Raw genomic sequence first — 19,375 nt, forward strand, 5'->3', positions numbered from 1 at the left:
GAATAACTCCTTCTTGACTAGTCGGTATATATCCAAGTCAGACAGCCGCAACGGTTTAAATGTTTCTCGCATAACTTTCAGTCGAATACTCGGGAAATTCCCAAATCAGGCAGCCGTATCGGTTCGAGAGGCACTCACATAAATTCCACCGGACAATCTGGATAATTTACAATTACGTCGGCCGTATTGGTTCGAGAGGCACTAGTATAACTATCCCTCAACTATTCGGAATATTACCAAATCCGACAGTCGCTTTGTTTCGAGTGGCACTCACATAACCTTCCACCGACTAGTTTGAATATTTCCACGTCCGACAACGGCATTGTTTAGAGAGGTACTCGCATAACTTTACGTTGACTACTCGGAGTATTTTCAAATCCGACAGTCGATTTAGTTCAGAAGTGACTCGCAAAACTTTACCTCGACTAGTTGGAATTTTTCCAAACCCAACAGTCTAAATGTTTCGAAAGACCCTCGCAAAGCTTTCCCAAGATTAGTCGGATTATTTCCAAGTCCGACGGCCGCATTGGTTTCAAAGGTACTCATACATCTTTCTATCGTCTTGTCGGAATATTTCCAAGTCTGACATTCGCACTGGTTCTAGAGTCACTTGCATAACTTTTCCTCGACTAATCGGAATATTTCTAGGTCCAACCGTCGCATTATTCCTAGAGTCACACGCATACCTTTCCCTACATAAGTAGTAATATTTTCACGTCCGTCAACTGTATTGGTTCGAGATTAACTCGCTTAACATTCCCTCGACTAGGCGGAATATTTCCAAGTCAGACAGTCGCATTGGTTCGAGAGGCACTCGCGTAACTTTAACTTTATTTGTCGTAATGTTACGAAGTCCGATATTCACATTGGTTAACATGTCACTTGCAAAATTTTCCTTCTGCTACTAAGAATATTACCAACCCCGAAAGTTGCATTAATTCACAAGTTACTATATCTTTCCATCAACTTATCTGTATATTTCCAAGTCCGAAAGTCACATTGGTTTGAGAGAGCTACGTATAACTTCTCCTCGATTCGTTGAATTATTTCCAAGACTGACAGTCGTATTGGTTCGAGAGGGACTCGCATAACTTTCCCTCGACAAGTCGGAATATTTCTATATCCGAGCGTCGCATTAGTTCACAAGTCACTCGTATAACTTTTTACTCGACTAATAGGAATATGTCCAATTCCGACAGTCGCATGGCGTGTGTGGCACTCGTACAACTTTTCATCGACTAGCCGGAAAGCTTAAAATCCGCCAGACGCATTGGTTCGTGAGCCACTCGTTCAACTTTCCCTCGACTAATGATAATATTTCTAGGTCCGAAAGACGAACTGAATAAAAATGCACACGTATAACTTTCTCTCGACTAGTAGGAATATTTCGAGGGTTATATTGGTACACAAGCCACTTGCATAACTTTTCCTCGACTAGTCGGAATATTTTTAGTTTCGACAATCACATTGGTTCGAGAGACACTCATCTAACTTTCCTTCAACTAGTCAGAATAATTCTAGGTCCGACAGTAGTATTGGTTCGAGAAGCATTTGTACAACTTTCCCTCGACTAGATGAAATTTCACCAGGTCCGACAGTCGCATTAGTTCGCGAGGCACTCGCATAACTTTCCCTTGGCTAGACGTTATATTTCAAAGTCCGGTAGTCGATATGATTTGAGAGTACTCGCATAACTTTACTTCGACTAGTCGGAATATTTCTAGATACGACAGTTGCATTGTTTTGAGATTCATTAGTATAAATTTCACTCGACTATTCGGAATGTTACCAAGTCCGATAGTCACGTTGGTTCAGTTTTTACGCGCATAACTTTCCGTCAACTAGGATGAATATTACTATTTCTGACAGTCGCATCGGAACGAGAGGCACTCGTATAAATTTCAAAAGACTTACCTAAATATTTCCAAGTCAGAGAGTAGCATTGGAACGGGAGCACGCGGAAATCTTTCCCTCGACAAATCGGAAAGTTCCAAATCCGACAGTCACATTGGTTCGAGAGAGGCTCGCATAAATTACTCTCGACTAGGCGGAATATTTCCAAGTAAGACAGCCGCATTGGTTGAGAGACACTCACCGAACTTTCACTCGACTAGTCGTAATATTTACAAGAGCGACAGTCGCATTGGTTCGGGAGGCATTCGCATTTTATTCGCTCGATAAGTCGAAACATTTCCAAGTGCGATAGTCGTATTGATACCCAAGTCACTCGCATAACTTTCCCTTCCTCAGTCGGAATAAATCTATGTCCGGCAGTCGTATTGGTACGAGATGCATTTGCGTAACTGTCCCTCGTCTAGTCGGAAGATTGCCACGTCCGAATGTCTTATTAGTTCACAAGACACTCGCATAACGTTCCCTCAACTTGTCTAGTAGGAATAATTCCAATTCTTACAGTCGCATTGGTGCGAGAGGCACTCGCATAACACTTTCTCGATTAGTCGAAAATTTCCATGTCCTACTGTTGCATTGGTATCATAAGCACTCGCATAACTTTCCCTCGACTAGTTGGCATATTTTCAAGTTCGACAGTCGCTTTACTTCGAAAGGCACTCCCATAACTTTCCCTCGACCAGTTGAAATATTTCTATACCCGAAAGTCGCATTGGTTCTAGATACACTAGCATAACTGTTCCTCGACTAATCGGAATATTTCTAGGTCCTACAGTTGCATAGGTTCGAGGAGCACTTCCGTAACTTTACCTTGACTAGGTGGAATTTTTCTGAGTCTGAAGGTCGCATTGTATCGAGAGGAACTCCCATTATTTTCCCTAGATTTGTCGTAATATTTCGATATACGCCAGTCGCATTTTTAAAGAAGTACTAACATAACTTTCCCCCAACTCGGAATACTTCCAAGTTCGACAATCGCATTTGATTGAGAGGCACTTTCATAACTTCCCCTCGTCTTTCTGAATATTACTGTGTCCGTCTGTCGCATTGGTTCCTAAGCACTCGCATTATTTTCCTTCGACTAGTTGGCATATTTTCAAGTTCGACTATCGCAATACTTCGAAAGGTACTCCTATAATATATTCACTCGACTAGTCAAAATATTTCCAAGTCCGACAGTCGCATTACTTCTACAAGTATTCGCATGACTTTCCCACGACTCGTCGAGGTATTTCTAAATCCGACAGTCCCATATTATGATCATTATGATTTTTATATTCATTATTATTATTATTATGATTATTATTATGGTAATTACGGTTATTATTATGATTATTATGATTATTTTCATTATTATTGTTATTATTGTTATTATCATGATTATTAGTATGTTTATTAAAATTATTATGAGTATTATTATTCTTATTAGCATTATTATGATTATTATACCCTTTATGATAATTATTATGTTTATTTCGATTATTATCATCATTGTGAGTATTTTTATTATTACGATTATTACATTTATTAAGATAATTGTTATGAATATTATGTTTTTTATGATTATTATGATTAATATTAAGTATAATACATATATTATGCTGTATATATTATGCTTGTGATTGTGATTATTATTATGATTATTATAATTATTATGATTATTATTATGGCTATTATGATTATTATGATTATTATATAGATTATCATCATAATTGTAATTATTAATTTTATTATTATTATTGTAGTTATTATGGTTATTATTCTATGGATATTCTATCGTGGTTTTTATGATTATTATTCTGATTATTATGATCTTTATGATTATTATTGTGATTATTTACATTATTATGATTTTTATTATAATTATTTTGTTTATTATGATTATTATTATGACAATTATAATGTTTGTTCTTCGTATAATTATTTTTATGATTATTATGTTAATTACGATAATTATGATTACTATTATAGCTATCATGACTGTTATTATGATTATTATTGTTAATGTCATTATTAATATGTTTATTTTTATTGTTAATTTGGTTATTATGATTATTATTATGTTTGTTATGATTATTAGGCTTATATTATTATTATTATTATTATAGTTAATATGATTATAAGTATGAACATCATAATAATTATTATGGTAATTATAATTATTAATACGATAATTTTTATTACTATGATTTTTAATATAATAATAAAGAATAATAAAATGATTATTGTTATCGTTATTATTCTCGTTATTATAATTGTTAACTTTATTGTTAATATTATCGTTATTATTAATGTTATTATTTCCATTATTGATGTCGTTATTAATATCGTTATTATTATTATTATTATTTCCGATAAATTAATGTTATGATTACCGTTATTATTACTGTTATTATTACTGTTATTATTACCGTTTTTATTGCGTTTATTTTTATTTTTATTATTATTGTTATTGTTACAGTTATTATTACCGTTATTATTACCATTATGTATACCGTAATTATTATAGTTATTATTTCCGTCATTATTAACGATATTATTACAGTTATTATTATCGTTCTTATTATCCTTGATATCGTTATTATTATCATTTCTAGTAATATTCATTTTAGCCGTTATTGTTTCAGTTATTGATATCGTTATTATAATCGATATTAATAGCGTTATTAATTACGTTATTATTTCCGTTATTATTATCTTTATTATTATGAATATTATTATCGTTATTATTGCCGTAATTATATCGTCCTTATTATCGTTATTATTATCACCATTATTATCATTACTATTATTGTTATTAATATTATTATCGTTAATATAATCGTTGTTATTAACGCTATTATTACTGTAATTATTATCGTTATTATTACTGTTATAATTATCGTTATTATTAATCTTCTTATTATCATTATTAATAACTTCCATTACTATTGTCTTATTATCGTCATAATTATAGTTATTCTTAGCGTTATTGTTTTTATTATCGTTATGTTTTTATTACACCTTTATTATAACCATTATTATTATCGTTATTATTATCGTTATTATTATCGTTATTATTATCTATATTACTCTCGTTTATATTACCTTTATCATTTCCGTTATTGATTCCGATATTGTTATCGTTTCTATTATAATTATTAATACCGCTTATATTACCGTTATTACTACCTCCGTTAATATTATTATTATTGTTGTTATTATTACTGTTATTATTAACGTTATTATTAATGTTATTATTATAATTATTAATATTGCATTTGGATCTTTATTATTACCGTTATTATTCTCGTTATTATTATCGTTATCATTATCGTTATTATTATCGTTGTTATTATTCTAATTATTTTCATTATTGTATCCTTTATTGTTTTCTTTATTATTATCGTTATTTTTTTTAATTATTAACGTTTTTATTATCGTTGTTATTAACGTTATTATTATCGTTATTATTATCGATAATAATATCCTCAATATTATCCTTATTATTATCGTCTTTAATAACCTTCATTACAACCGTTATTACTACCTTCATTATTATTGTTTTTATTATCGTTATTATTATCCTTTTTATTGTCTATAAATTGATCATTCTTATTATCGTTATTATTACCGTTATTATTCTCGTAACTTTTATCGTTATTATTACCGTTATTATTATCAATATTTTTGCTGTTATTAATATCGCTATTTTGATCGTTATTATTACAGTTATTATTACCCTTATTATTACCGGTATTGTTATCGTTATTATTGCAGTCATTATTATCGCTATTTTATCGTTATTATTACTGTTATTATTTTCGTTAATATTATCGTTATTACTATCATTATCATTATGCTTATTATTGTCATTATTTTTATCGTTATTATTATCATTATTTTTATAGTTACCGTTATTATTCTCTTTATGATTATTTTTATTATTATCTTTACTATTTCAGTTATTGTTTCTGTTATTATTATCGTTATTATTATCGTCATTATTAACGTTATTATTATCGTTATTATTAACCTTACTTTTATCTTTACTATTATCGTTATTCTTAACCTTCATAACTATCGTTTTCATTTTCGTTATTATTTTTATGGTTACAGTTATTGTTATCGTTATTATTATCGATAATATCACTGTTATTATTATTGTTATCATTACCGCTATTATATATTTATTATTATCATATTTATGATCATTACTATTATCCTTATTATTATCTATATTATTATCCTTATAATTATCGTTATTATTTTCCTTCTCTACTATCGTTAATAAAATCTTTATTATTATCGTTCTTATTATCGTCATTATTATCCATATTATTGTTGTTATTATTACCATTGGTTATTTCGTTATTATTACCATTATTATTCTCGTTATTATTATCGTCATTATTATTACCTTTATTATTAACTTTATTATTATCGTAATTATTGTAGTTGTAATTATTGTTGTATTATTATATCCGTTATTAATATTATTATCGATGCTATTAACATTATCATTTTCTTTATTATTTACTTTATTATTATTGCTATTATTAACTTTATTATTTTCACTATTATCTCATTTATTATAACCTCAATTCTTATCACTATTAGTATTATTATCTTTATTATAATTGTTATTATTATCCCTATTTTTATCGTTTTTATAATTGCTGTTATTATTATTATCGTTAATATTACCATTCTTATTACCGTTTTATTAACGCAATTATTCTCGGTAATATTACCGTTATTATTATGGTTTCTACCACCGTTATTATTATAATAATTATTTCTGTTTTTATTATCATTACTATTACCGCTACTTTTATTAATATTATTATAATTATTTTTATTATAATTGTTATTATTATCATTATTATGATCGTTATTATTATTATCGTTCTCATTATAGTTATTATTCTCGTTTTTATTACCAGTATTATTCTCATCATTATAATCGCTATTATTACCGTTATTATTACCGTAATTAATACCACTATTACTATCTCAATTATTACTACGGTTATTATAATCGTTATTATTATCGTTATTATTATTATTATTATTATTATTATCATTATTTCTTCGTTATTATTATCATTATTAATCTCTTTATTATAACGTTATTATTATTGTTATTTGTATCATTATTAATATCGTTATTTCCGTTTTTGTTTCCGATATTGTTATCGTTATTGTTATTGTTATTGTTATTATTTTCGTTTTTATTATTATTATCGTTATTGTTACTGCTATTATTATTGCTATTATAACCTTTATTATTATCCTTATTATTATTAACGTTGTTATTAACGTTATTATTACCGTTTTTATTATTGTTATTCTTTCCGTTATTATTCCAGTTATTATCTCCGTTATTATTACCGTTATTATTATTATTATCGGTATTATTATCGTTACTATTATCGTTATTACTACCATTATTGTCATCGTTATTATTATCGTTATTTTTATCGTTATTAGTATCGTTATGTTTATCTTTATTATTATTCTTCAGTACTATCGTTATTATCTTTATTATTATCGTTAATGTAATTGTTATTATCACCGTCATTATTATTATTGTCGTTATTATAATCTTTATTACTATCGCTATTATTATCGTTGTTATCATCGTTATTATTATTACCTTCGATATTATTTTCGTTATTATTAGCTTTATTATTACCGTTATTATTAACATTTTTATTATCATTATATTTATCGCCTTTATTGTCGTTATAATTATCGTTATTATTATCGATGTTACAATCGATAATATCATTGTTATTATTGTCGTTATTATTACCACTACTATTATCGTTTTTATTATCGTAAAATTATCGTTATTATTATCGTTATTATTAACTGTATTACCTTTTATATTACCTTTATTATTACTGTTATTATGACCGTTATTAGTACCGGTATTATTATCGCTATTATTCTCGTTATTATAGTCGCTTTTATTATACTTATTTTTATCGTTATTATTATCGTTATAATTATAGTAATTATTACCGTTATTATTACAGTTAATATTATTTTTATTATTGTCGTTAATATTGTCGTTATATTATCCTTGTTATTATATTTTGTATTATCGTTATTATTATTATTATTTTTATCTTTGTTATTACCGTTACTGTTGCCGTCATTATTACTGTTATTATTATCATTATTATTATCGTTATTATTATCGTTTTTATCAACATTTATTATTATCGATATTATTGTCTTCATTATTATCGTTATTATTTACGTTATTATTATCGTTAATATTATCGTTACTATTATCGTTCTTCCTTTTCTTTAGATGAGGCCTGTTAGGAATCACATGCCAATTCCAGTTCTCCACACTTAGCTGTTTTCTCTTTCGTTCCCTTCTGTATTCCTTCATATTTACAATATGCTGTTTCTTTTTGTCCTCAGATCACTTCGCACCAGGTTTCTTCTTCTATCTTCCTTAGAATCCTTCCATATTTAATACCCTCTTTCTAAAAATCTCTTTATCTATAGTTTCTTCCTCACTTATAGTATTTCTTTCTTGATCATTCTATACCTCTTGAATCCAACTGGTTGTTGCCTTTTTCTTCCAAAGGTACATGAGTATCCTTTTTGTTAATTTGGAATCATCAATTCTGTAAATATGGCCCAAAAGTTGCAGTATTCTTTTCCTTATCGTTTCTGTTATGCCTTCTATGTTTCTGTATATTTCATCATTAGATCTTAATTTCCATACATCTATTGTTTTCACTGGATCGAAAATTTTCCTCATGATTCTCCTTTCTAGTACTTCTAGTTTATCTAATCTGTAATTTAGTACAAAGCATTCACTGGCGTATAAGCATTCCAGTTTCACTACTGTAGTGTAGTTCCTTACTTTAAGATTTTTAGATAGACACTTTTGTTATAGATATTCTTAGTGTTACCATACGCCTTTTCCATCTTGCGTACCCTTCTTTCTACTGCAGATTATTCTAAACCATTTTCTTGAATTATTTTTCCCAGGTATTTGAATTTCTTTACATTTTCAACTGGACCAATATCTGTAGTTAAAAATTTTGGAGCGTTCTTGATTGTGAAAAATTTTGCTTTTTTTACGGAGATTTTCAAACCTGCTTTGTTAGTTATTTTTTCCAAGAGATTGATTTGTGTTGTTGCACTTTTTAGGTTATTTGACACTATAGCAAAATCGTTTGCAAATGCTAGGCAACTTATTTCACTGTCTTTGTTTGCTCCTCAATGTTACTGGCGAAATGTTATGTTCTTTTGCTTTACCTTCCAAATTCTAACAATTTTTTCTAGATCACAGTTAAACAGAAGAGGTGATAAACCATCACCTTGCCTTACACCTGCATTTATCTCAGTAGGTTTGGATATCTCACCCATAAATTTGACTTTTCAAATCGTGTCAGTAAATGTTTCACGTATTAAGTTTGCCAATTTATTTTTAACTCCAAATTCACATATTGTTTTATCAGAGGTTTCTCTATCAACCGAGTCAAATGCCTTTTTAAAATCTATAAAAGTTACAACTATGTCCTTTAAATTCAGCATCCTATGGCGAATTATGGATTTTATGTTGAAGATTTGTTCTGAACGAGATCTACCTTTTCGAAATCCAGCTTGATACTCGCCCAGTTGCTTGTGAAGTGTTGTTTCTATTCCATTCAGCAATATTTTTAAGATTACCTTGTATGCAGTTCGCAGAAGAGAGATGCCTCTATAGTTATTAATGTTCTGTTTGTCTCCTTTTTTATGTAATGAGTAAATTAGAGCTACTTTCCATTCTTCTGGAAACCTCTCTGTTCTCCAAATATCTTCAAAGATTAACTGCAGCTCTTCAATGATTTTTGATTGAGACCATTTCAAAAATTAAATTGTTATAGAGTCTTCTGCACTAGCTTTATTATTTTTTAGATTGTTAATTGCTTCTTTAATTTCTTCAGCATTGAGTGGTATATCTTCTTCCAGATTTTTGGTTGTTTCAGAGAATTCCAATTTATGTTTTTGTTCAAGGCAGTTTTTGTTCTTCCTGAATTGTTTCCAAAGTTTCTTGTGTACTTTGGAGTCTATTTGTGTTGTACTTATTTATTTTTTCCCCTATTCTATGACCTCTGTTGGATAAGAATTCGAGTTTGATTTTAGACAAATAGTGATCGGAATCAAATTCTCTGTTTCTTACTACCTTGACATTCATAATTTCCTTCATGTTTCTTTTGGATATAGCTACATGATCTAGTTGAAATTCACCTAGCATTGGATTTGGAGGAATTCACGTTTTACTTCTTCTTTGCAATTTCCTGAAGAAAGTCGACATTACCTTCATTTGAAAGTTTTTACAAATAGAAATCAATTTCATCCCATTTCTGTTTGTTCTTTGGTGTGCAGTATACTCTCCCACTATTGGTCCATGAATTCTCTCTCTTCTTATTTGGGGATTAAAATCTCCAAGTAATATCACTACATTTGATTTAGGAATTTTAGACATTTTATCATCCAAGAGGTCCCAGAATTCCTCTACTTTAATTGGGTTCTTCTTGTTGTCTTTATGTATTTGTGCATGACAATTGATAAAAGTGTATGATTTATTTTTGCATTTCATTGTCAAAAGAGATATCATTTCTGAGCGAGATTTGAATTCATTTGCACAGTTTAATAATCTCTTATGGATATAAAAGGCTGTTCCCAAGAGTGGCATTGTATTCATAATTTTAATCGCAGGCTTGCCTTTAAAGATTCAATAATCATTTTTTTTTCTGTCACATTTTTAACCAAAAATCTTGTCTCCTGTACTACTAAAATTTGAATATCGTTTCTATCCAGAAGTAGTTCTAATTACTTTTGTTTACCAACCTTCAGCAAAAAATTTACATTTAAAGTGCCCGCAAAGTACTTCTGTTTAAACTTAAGTCAGGAAGAATTCCAAGGATACTCCGACTCATCCTTATTGTAGATGTTGGGACTCCCTAGAACTCTAGGTCACGATACACTGCATAACGCAAAGGTGGATTTCTCTTCTGAGCTGCCGACTCCGGCAGTTTTCATTCAGCAAAATTTCCATTATGCAATTGAACATGTTTGTTACACTAATAGGATTAAAATACCAAAGTAAGATCAGTTTATTAGTCTGAAATGATTTGTTTTCGCGGTTGACTCGATTAGATTTTACCGACTCCACAGCCGTTGAGACATAAAATCTTTGAAGTATTAGTATTTTATATTAAAATTATTTTAGGGCTTCTTTTTTTTTCTTTCAGAATTTTTTATGTTTAAATAAATGTACTATTGTTTAAACATTTCTTTACTCTTTCCATCGTACACTAGAGATTGTTTAAATAATAAAAAGTTTATCGAAACAATTAATTTATAAGTACTTCCGTTCGGAAAGATAGAGTTTCGATGTGTTAGCGTTAGAAGGTGAAACCAAACTCTACCTATATCATTATTATTATTATTATTATTATTTGTATCATTATAATTATCATTATTATCGTTATAATCGTTATTATAGTTATTATCGTTATTACCGTTATTGTCGTTATTGTAGTTACTATTATTATTAATGTTATAATTATTATTATTTATAACGTTATTATTATTGTTATTATCGTTATTATCGTAATTATCCTTATTACTATTATTATCGTTATTATTATCATTATTTCTGTTTATATCGTTCTTATTATTATTATCGTTATTATTATCGTTACTGAGGTTATTATCGTCATTATTATTATTATTATTATCATGGTTATAATTGTTACAATTATTATTATTATTATTATTATTATTATTATTATTATTATTATTATTATTATTATTATTATTATTGTTAATATATATATTATCTTTATTATTATTGTTATTAACATTATTATAGTTATTATCGTTATTATCGTTATTATTATTGTTATTATCGTTATTATTATCGGTATAAACGTAATTACAGTTCTTATTGTTATAGACGTTATTATCATTATTATCGCTATTATCATTATTATCGTTACTGTCGTTAATATCATTATTACCGTTTTATCGTTATTGTCGTTATTAACGTTATTTTCGATATTCACGATATAATTATTATTATCGTTATTATTATTATTATTATTACAGTTATTATTATTTTCACTATTACAGTTATTATTATTATTATTATTATTATTATTATTACAGTTATTATTATTTTCATTATTACTGTTATTATTATTATTATTATTATTAATATTATTATTATAATTATTATTATCTTTATTACTATTATTATTATTATTATTATTATTATTATCATTATTATTATTATTATTACCATTATTATTATTAATAAAAATATTATTATAATTATCGTTATTAACGTTATTATCGTTTTAAACGCTATAATCTTTATTTTCGTTACTGTCGTGGTATCGTTATTATCTTTATTATCGTTATAATTGTTATTATAGTTATTATCGTTATTTTTGTTATTATATATATATTATATATACTATTGTTATTATTATTACTGATTATTATTATTATTATAGTTATTATTATTGTTATTGTTATTATTACCATCATTAAATTTATTATCGCTGTTAATGTTCTTATTATCATTATTATCGTAATTTTTATTATAATCGTTATTATTACTGTTATTAGACTTATAATTGTTATTATCGTTATTATTACTATTATTATTATTATTATTACTATTATTATAATTATTATTATTTTTATTATTATTAATACTATTGTTACTAATATATTTATTATAGTCATAATTATTGTTATCGTGATTATTATCCTTATTTACATTATTATCGTTATTTTCGTTATTATCGTTATTATCTTTATTATTGTTATTATCGTTATTAATAATATTATTGTTATTATGATCTTTATTATCTTTATTGTCGTTATTAATGCTATTATCGTTATTATCGTTATTATTGTTATTATTATTGTTATCGTGTTTATTATCGTTATTAAATTTTATAATGGTTATTATCGTTATTGTGGTTGTTATCATCATTAATATTATTAACGTTGTTAATATCTTTATTAAATTTATTTACATTATTATCGTTATTATCGTTATTACCGTTAATATTATTATTATCGTTATAATTACTGTTATTAAAGTTATTATCCTTGTTATCGTTATTATTTTTGTTATTATTATTATTATTACTATTATTCTTATTATTATTACCACTATTAAAAGTATTATTATTTTTATTATTACTATTTGCACTATTATTAAAATATCAAATATCCTTATAATTATTGTTATCGTGATTATAATCGTTATTAACATTATTATATTTAATATAGTTAGAATAGTTATTACCGTGTCTATTATTATTACCGTTATTAACGTTATTTTGTTATTATCGTTATTATTATCGTTATTAATGTTATTATTATTATTATCGTTATTAATATCGTTATTATGGTTATTTTCTTTATTATCGCTATTATCGATATTGTTGTTATTATCGTTAATATCGTTATTATTATTAATATAGTTATTATCGTTATAATCGTTAATGTCATTGTTATTGTTTTTATCGTTATTATTATTATTATTATTATTATTATTATTATTATTATTATTATTATTATTATAAATATTATTATTTTTATTATTATCATTATTATTACTATTATTATTATTATTATTATATTTATAATTATCGTTATTATCGTTTTTATAATTGTTATTAATATTATTATTATCATTACTATTATCGTTATTATTGTTGCTACTATTATTATTATCATTGAGTTCCATCATGCCGTTGATACGGAAGGGACATATCACCGTGCCGTGCGCATTTCGTGCTGTTTGTCGTAGTTTATTCCATTCTATCGGTCGAAAATTGTATATCTCGGTTTTAAATTGGTAAGTGAGCTAGTGGAGATAATAATCGTGACTAGAGATCGAACATCTATCGTCTTGTTTGTGAAAGTGTGTTCGGTTATATTGTCGAGACTTTGGACGCCATTACGTGATATTTGCGGGAACTGTATTTTATGGCTGTACGATAGACTCTACTGCTTATCGAGGTCTCATGCAGCGCTATCTACTCCAGGTTACAATGACAGCGCCGCCGTTAGCGCAAGTGGCATCTACTATTACGATTAATAATGTGCCACTCTTTGTGGTTGGCTGATGGAGTCGGCCATGTTCTACGTGGTATACGGCGCTATCCTAGATGTTGGCCAGTGCTGCCAACTAGGACGTGTTAGTTGCGCGAACTATTCTCTATGGCTGAACGGCAGACTCGACTGCCCACCGAGGACTAGAGAATTCCAGGAAAGGAAGGACCATCTATGCATACTTCCCGGACATCAAGGAAAGGATGGGTGCCCTCTCTATTTCCACTAACCACTTCACGTCTCAGTTTCTTTCAGGACATGGAGCGTTTAAGGCCAAACTGAAGGAACTCAATGTCATACTGGAAGGAACCTGCGAGTGTGACGAAGAAGACATGGTTTCGCACCACATTATCAACTGTCTCCCTTTTCGCCGAGTTTTGTAAAGAAACCCTCCTTATTAAGGGTTGTTAATTTCGCAAATCCTGTTCAGCTGGGATTGTCGGAGTCCTGGTGATGGGGGTAAGAGCCTGTAAGCATCTCAGGTAAACCCACTCTCCAACAGGATAAGCTCGTGTGCATCTCCCTTTTTTTTTCTTTTTTTTCTCTTTCTCAACACTCACCCAACACTCTCCCTAAACCTTACATCCTTCCAATCCCATCCTATCCTACGGAACGAGTACCTCAAGGGTCGTGGTACTGTGAGTGGGCCTCCCCGTAGTTCTCCGTGGGTACGGCTGGCATTAACGTGGCGATTCGTTGCTGCGAGGATATTGGTCGTGGCTAAACCGCTCACGCTGCCCGACGGCAGGAGTTTTTGGTTTTTCCGAATCCGTTTTCTTCGTTGTGGTGGCTGCTGTCTGTAGGTAGTTCCGTAGCGTATGCCCTAATGGGCGAGGTAGCATAGGTGTAGGCGCCCTCGGGCGTCCACCTTTACAATATACAGCCCACCGAGGACTCATGCAGTGCTATCTACTCTAGACTACGATGGCAGTGACGCTGCCAGCGCAAGTGACATCTACTACTACGACTAATAATGCACCGCCCTTTGCGGAGTCGACCATGATCTAGGTGGTAGTGGTATGAATTATATCTAATTTTTCGCACCACCGGTGCACGAGTGTCGCCCTCATTGGCAGCAATAGTAAACGCGGTTAGCGAGTTCTACATTATCCACGGCTATACTTAAAAAAAACAGGGCTCATCTGGCACGAATGTCAGTACCCTGTAAGGGCCCCAAGCCAGGATTACGGCAGGGCCACGAGGACTAGCGGGTACGTTGACGCTGTCCGAAAGGGATGTGCTGGATGATACGTAAAGCGCAGTTCTCGTGGAAACTCCCGGCGTCAATGCGTAACACCCGTGGGAGTGTCGATGTCGATGAAGGAAGTAGGTGAACGGTAAGGGCAGATGCTTCATTCCCGCCCTATAGCCAAAAGTTCTTGCAACAATGGGGATAGTTGCGAGGGTGAGCACCCACACTTCCACCCCCACTTCTACACCCACATCCTGAGGCACCGTGTTCGGAGACGGCCTGGCACTCTGGAGTAACAATGTAATTAATGGAGAATTGAATCAAAGAAAAAACAACAAAACAACAAAACATTTCAATATCAACTGGAAGTGACATCGCTGCTCAAACCGTCAATAACGGAGGCTCTCAGCCTGAGAAGAGGTCACCACAAGATGGAGAAATAGAGAAACTAGCGAAAGTCCTCCTTGCCAATATGAGTGCGCCTGTGAATAGGCAGCTGAACGTAAACAATGCGATTAAACAAGGTCTTGCAGAACTGGAGGAGATAATTAACAGCCTAGAATTCTTCTATAAAACGCGAGAATAGATAGATGAGGGAGCGAAGATCCTCGCCCGAGACTCTCTGTGGCCAATTCTGTTGCAGCACAGTCAAGAGAGTAGCCACAAGCCCGCCGCGATTCTCTAAAGAAAGCTTCAAAAGATTGAGGCAAAAGGCGACGACGGCCGAAACCAGCAAGTGGACGGAGGTCGTTAAAAATAAGAAGAAAAAAGAAAAATCAGTGAAGAAGACGACGAAACCCCCACCGCAGGAGGAAAGGAAGTTGAGCAAAGCGGAGGACAGGACGAGATGAACATCGAGGTCGGACGCGATCCTCCGCAACCTGTGCAAGATAAAACCTACGTAGAGTAGTCGGATCTATCCACCAGCTCATCAAGACCAGCGCTACAGACGTAGACGTTAGATCGGTCCGGTAGACCAGAATGGGAGGGGTTCTGCTCGTGCTCAAGAAGACTACAGCGGATAGCAGGGCATCATTCGCAGAAACCCTGAGAAAAGAAGTAGGAGAAACGAGCAGCATCACGGAACTGGTTCCTAGAGCTACACTGGAGATACGGGACTGTGACTGCTGCACATCGTTGGTAGAAGTCGAGGAGGCCCTAAAGAGGACCCTGCCAGACTACGCGGGGAGACTTGAGGTTAGAGTGACAAACCCCAACGCGAGACAACAACGCCAAGCATTCGTTAAAATAGAAGAGGAAGCAGCTGCGAAGCTTTTAAAGGCTGGACGAGTACTGGTCGGCTTTGGCAGCTGCAGGGTCAGGCGAAGAACAGAAGTGAGGAGATGCTTCCGCTGTCTCGACTATGGTCACTATAGCGTTTCGTGCAAGGTACCTGATCGCAGTAAGTTTTGCTACTTCTGCGGCGGCACGGGGCATATAATCAAAGACTGTAAGGTCAGCGAGCACACTAGCTTCTTGTGCTCCAAAGGCGGTGGTGAACCCAAGAAGCACGTGGTCGAATCAAGGGCGTGCACAGCCATCTAGGAGGCCTTTGAAACAACAACAAAAAGGATGGATGAGAGTACTACAGGGAAAACTGAATAGAAGGAGGACGGCACATAATCTCTTAACCCAGCTCTGCTCTGAAAAAAGAGTCTATGTTGTTCTAATCAGCGAACAGTACCAGGACAGGACAGGCACAAAATGATACACCGACGAATTCGATACCGCGGCTATCTGAAATCCAGATCCCCGACAGATATATGTGTCGGATCAAGGATCCGGACGCGGTTACGTTTGAGTGAGACACAACTCGGTGACCTATGTCATCGTATGTCTCTCCCCGAACGATAGGATCAACGATTTCCAGACCAAACTGGACAATCTGTAAGACGCACGGCTGGAAATACAAGGGGATCTCATTGTGGCTGGAAACCTCAATGCCAAAACTCTCAAATGGGCGAAGGTCAGTCCGGACTCCAGAGGAAGACGAATCATGGAGGTGGTGTCGAGACTGAAGCTAGCAGTGCTCAACATAGGCACGACGTCAACCTTCCGAAGGCCGGGCTACAGAGAGACGATCCCGGACGTCTCTTTGGGCAACGAAAACTTGTTAAAAGGATCGGAGGCTGGTGGGTGATCGAAGATTACACCGGGAGCGATCATCAATAGATCCTATTCAAGGTATACAATAGGAAGCCAACTGTGACATTCGCAGCGCGACCCCTTCGGTGGAACGTCGCAAAAAAAGATCGAGAGAGGCTGTCCGCAAACATAGATGAAGGTTGGAAATCCCATAAAATTTCATCCGCGAACTATCGCCAAATGCACGATCCTGGTAAATGACCGAAGCAACTATGCAGCTAATCCAAAAGCTTGCGCTATAGTGGTGCCAAAGAAGAGCACGAAACAGCAGAGGCGTCCTGCATACTGGTGGAAGAACGAGATCGCAGATCTTCGCAAAAAGTGCTTAAGGCTTCGCCGGTTAGCTCAACGAGCGAAGAGAAGCGACCTCGACGCTTCTCTCTTGGCCACAATTTATTTTATATTTAGTATTAATAGATGGCTGTGCACAAATTATATTTAGTATTACGCGGCCCAAAAATCACTGAAGAGGACCATCAAGGGCAGTCAACGACTGTGCTGGAAGGAGTTGTGCCTGGATATCGACCAGAATCCGTGAATATTAGGGTACCAGATCGTCACTCGCAAGTTGAGGACTCACAAGCAAGGAATCCCTCAGGACGTGAGGACATTGGGAAACATTGTTCATAACCTATTCCCCCCATCGCCGAAGAGGGGCACTGCTGCGCCTGGCATCACCGAAGTGCCACAATTAACGAAGGAGGAGCTGGAGTTTGTCAAGGCCGCATCTTCCATACGGAACAAGAAAGCTCCAGGACCAGATGGCCTTCTAGCGGAAGTAATGAAAGCCATTGCGCAGAGTCACCCTGAGCTCGTGCTAATCATGTATATCATGTGCCCCAGTGAAGTCATCTTCCCCGACCGGTGGAAGAAAACGAAATTTGTGCTCATAAGCAAGGGCAAGGGTTCAGCAGATGGCGCTTCGTCATACAGGCCTATTTGTATGCTCGATACGGCTGGCAAGCACCTGGAAAAGCTGCTTAGGCCATGGCTGTACACGGCCGTGAGGGCAGAGGGCGATCTTGCTGTCCGCTAATATTGGTTTCGATCCCGTCTCTCTACCATCCACGCAGTCTAGGAGATTGACACGGCCGCTAAATTGACGGAGCGTGGGAATCACCTATCCCGCCCTTTGTGTCTGCTGGCCACCTTAGACGTGAGAAATGCTTTCAACTTCGTCAGGTGGGACTTGGCAATGGGAGCGCTCGAACGTAATTTCATTGACCCGGATTACCTACTCCGAATACTCGGGGACAGCCTGAACGAGCACTTCCTAGAATACAATACAGCCGATGGTCCGAGAAGCTTGGAGTTGACATCGGCAGCCCAGTACTCCGTATTGAGACCTGATATTTGGAATATTTTCTACGACGGTGTCCTACGTATGGCACTCCCTGAGGGTGCTTTCATGGTGGGGTATGCAGATAATATTGCGGGTGTCATAACCGCAAGAGAAACGTAGGAAGCACAGCTGCTGCTCAACCAGGTCATGCGAAGGGTCATCTCCTTGATGACAGGCCACAGGCTGTCCCTACCAGCCCAGAAGACTGAGATCGTGCTACATACGAAGAAGCGCATCAACACCTTGCGCAGCTTTACTGTAGGAGACGCGACGGTCCAGACTAAATCGATATTACCTAAGTCCTAATACCTAGGAGTAATGCACGACAGCAAACTCAATTTCGGGGAGCATATAATTAGGGCAGCCGACAATGCGGCAAAAGTAGTAGCCTCGTTTGGCACTCTCATGGCCAACGTCAATGGTCCCTGTCCGTGCCTGGGGGCGACTAATGCGCGCCGTCGAAGAAGTTATACTGTATAGGTCGGTAGTCTGGGCAGAGGCGCTGCGACACAAGAAATATCGCAGACACATAGCAGCGGAATATAGGAAGGACGCTCACCGAAACGCGTGCTCCTACAGCAAGATCTCAGATCACGCGGTGCAAGTGGTCGCGGGTGTAATTCCGATCGATCTACTAACCCACGAGA

At 33.4% G+C, this 19,375-nt stretch overlaps 1 protein-coding gene across 1 annotated transcript; it reads right to left on the reverse strand.

Annotated features, from left to right (window-relative positions):
* Positions 1-8,225: 8,225 nt before the first annotated feature.
* Positions 8,226-14,948, reverse strand: LOC146872533 (uncharacterized). Its single transcript, XM_085661392.1, has 8 exons — positions 14,783-14,948; positions 10,246-10,632; positions 10,018-10,155; positions 9,804-9,974; positions 9,330-9,743; positions 8,886-9,083; positions 8,462-8,781; positions 8,226-8,285 (listed from the first exon to the last, which is right to left on the reverse strand). Exons 1-8 carry the CDS (start codon positions 14,946-14,948, stop codon positions 8,226-8,228), a joined length of 1,854 nt encoding a protein of 617 aa, XP_085517518.1.
* Between the last annotated feature and the right edge of the window lie 4,427 nt (positions 14,949-19,375).

This window comes from Vespa mandarinia, chromosome 14 (genome assembly GCF_050613455.1).
Source record: "Vespa mandarinia isolate Hongniang chromosome 14, ASM5061345v1, whole genome shotgun sequence".
In the NCBI taxonomy this organism is placed as follows: Eukaryota; Metazoa; Arthropoda; class Insecta; order Hymenoptera; family Vespidae; genus Vespa; species Vespa mandarinia.

Coding starts and splice junctions, on each gene's coding strand:
- LOC146872533 (XM_085661392.1), bottom strand. CDS start 14,948: ATGAGTCCTCGGTGGGCTGTATATTGTAAAGGTGGACGCCCGAGGGCG. Junction 8,782..8,885: donor AAAAATAATTCAAGAAAATG/GTTTAGAATAAT, acceptor AAAATCTTAAAG/TAAGGAACTACACTACAGTA. Junction 8,286..8,461: donor CAACCAGTTGGATTCAAGAG/GTATAGAATGAT, acceptor GAAGGAATACAG/AAGGGAACGAAAGAGAAAAC.